This window comes from Frankliniella occidentalis, unplaced genomic scaffold, assembly GCF_000697945.3.
Source record: "Frankliniella occidentalis isolate FOCC.00 unplaced genomic scaffold, Focc_3.1 Scaffold264, whole genome shotgun sequence".
NCBI classification, from domain to species: Eukaryota; Metazoa; Arthropoda; class Insecta; order Thysanoptera; family Thripidae; genus Frankliniella; species Frankliniella occidentalis.
The window spans coordinates 311,429-312,793 of record NW_026267390.1 but is presented as its reverse complement, the minus strand read 5'-3'; the positions used below and the strand labels follow the sequence as shown (position 1 = coordinate 312,793).

Below are 1,365 nucleotides of genomic sequence, written 5' to 3'. Positions count from 1 at the left end.
GGGCAGCGAAACAGATAGGCTAGTCTTTCGAGACAGCGAAACAGATAGGCTATTCTTTTCGGGCAGCGAAACAGATCGGATACTGTTGCACGGACGCGTCGTCTTGGATTACCCCGGATGGACACACACTATAAACGCAAGTGTGTGAATGTCGCTCACTTGCAGGTGAGCGAATATCCATTCGTACACTTACGGGGGGTAAACGTGAGAATTTTTCCTAGAAAATTCACACCTTTACCCCCGTAAGTGTACGAATGGATATTCGCTCACCTGCAAGTGAGCGACATTCACACACTTGAGTTTCCAGTGCAGGCCATGTCTAGCGAAATACCTAAATCATTTCCCCCTCACACTTACTTGTCGGTGTCAAGGATCTTGCGCAACACTGCCAGAATCGTGTCCTTGTTAAGGTCACGGCGGTGGTCCAGAGTCACCGAGATGCCCTTATACTCAAAAAGGGCAGCGTTGAAGGGCTGGTCCCCAAACATGGGGATGCAAACGAGTGGCACGCCCAGGAACATGGCCTCAGAGGACCCCATCAGGCCGGCATGCCCGACAAACAGCACCGTCTTGGGGTGGGCTGAATGGGATGGAAACAGAAAAAATATATTAAAGTCAGATGTCTCAAGCGGCACTTTTAAAGCATTGACTTTTTAAATGCAGAACGTTTGTGTGGGCCTTCAGGCCACATGAGTGTCAGTTTGTCTAAATTGTTAGACTAAAAGTAGTGGTCCTAATGCTGAGTCTGCGAAACGATTGACGTTCCATTCTGGTTTACCGTGCGCTTCGCAAGTTCAGTAATAACTTGTAAAAATATTTGCAGAGTCATCTGCTGAATTAAAGAGATTATTGTGTAGGTTTAAAAAACTATATATATTTTTAAAATTTCCCCAGCCCCTCCAGGCCACTGGCCAGAGCTGCCGTGGGGGCAAAATACCCGCCAGTCCGGGCGTGGCACAAAATAGAGCAAAACAAAATTTTGACCCAAAGGGCGCTACTTTGACGAGTTTCCCCTAAGAACACTGTTTAACATTTTTCAAAAAATATCTTCTGCAAAAACCTTACTCCTACTCTCTATAGGATAAAACTAATAGTGAGGTTCAGGAAAAATTCCAAGTGCCATCCGATTTCTACATAAATAACCTTCAAATTTTCCAAGTATCAACGAAATCGAAGATTTACACCTGAAAAGGTTCCCTAGTAAAACGCACGCAATTCAACCGCGCGCTTTAGAACTTACGTAGTTTGCCGCCGCTCCCTGGAAACCCACGTAGTACGTTACCGGCCGTTGCGCTGCGGATCAGGCGGGCGACTGGCCAAAACCCGCCGCTCGACACGGCGTGCGCGGTGTTCTCGAACTACGCG

At 47.3% G+C, this 1,365-nt stretch overlaps 1 protein-coding gene across 2 annotated transcripts in view; it reads right to left on the bottom strand.

Annotated features, from left to right (window-relative positions):
* Nucleotides 1–333: 333 nt before the first annotated feature.
* LOC113214666 (UDP-glucosyltransferase 2-like) overlaps nt 334–1,365 on the bottom strand; it is a 17,423-nt gene continuing 16,391 nt past the window's right edge. For both annotated transcript variants that reach the window (XM_052273308.1, XM_052273307.1), the window contains one exon: nt 334–580. In XM_052273308.1, coding sequence (XP_052129268.1) covers nt 354–580 — 227 coding nt within the window. In that variant the 3' untranslated portion in view covers nt 334–353. The remainder of the gene's footprint in view (nt 581–1,365) is intronic.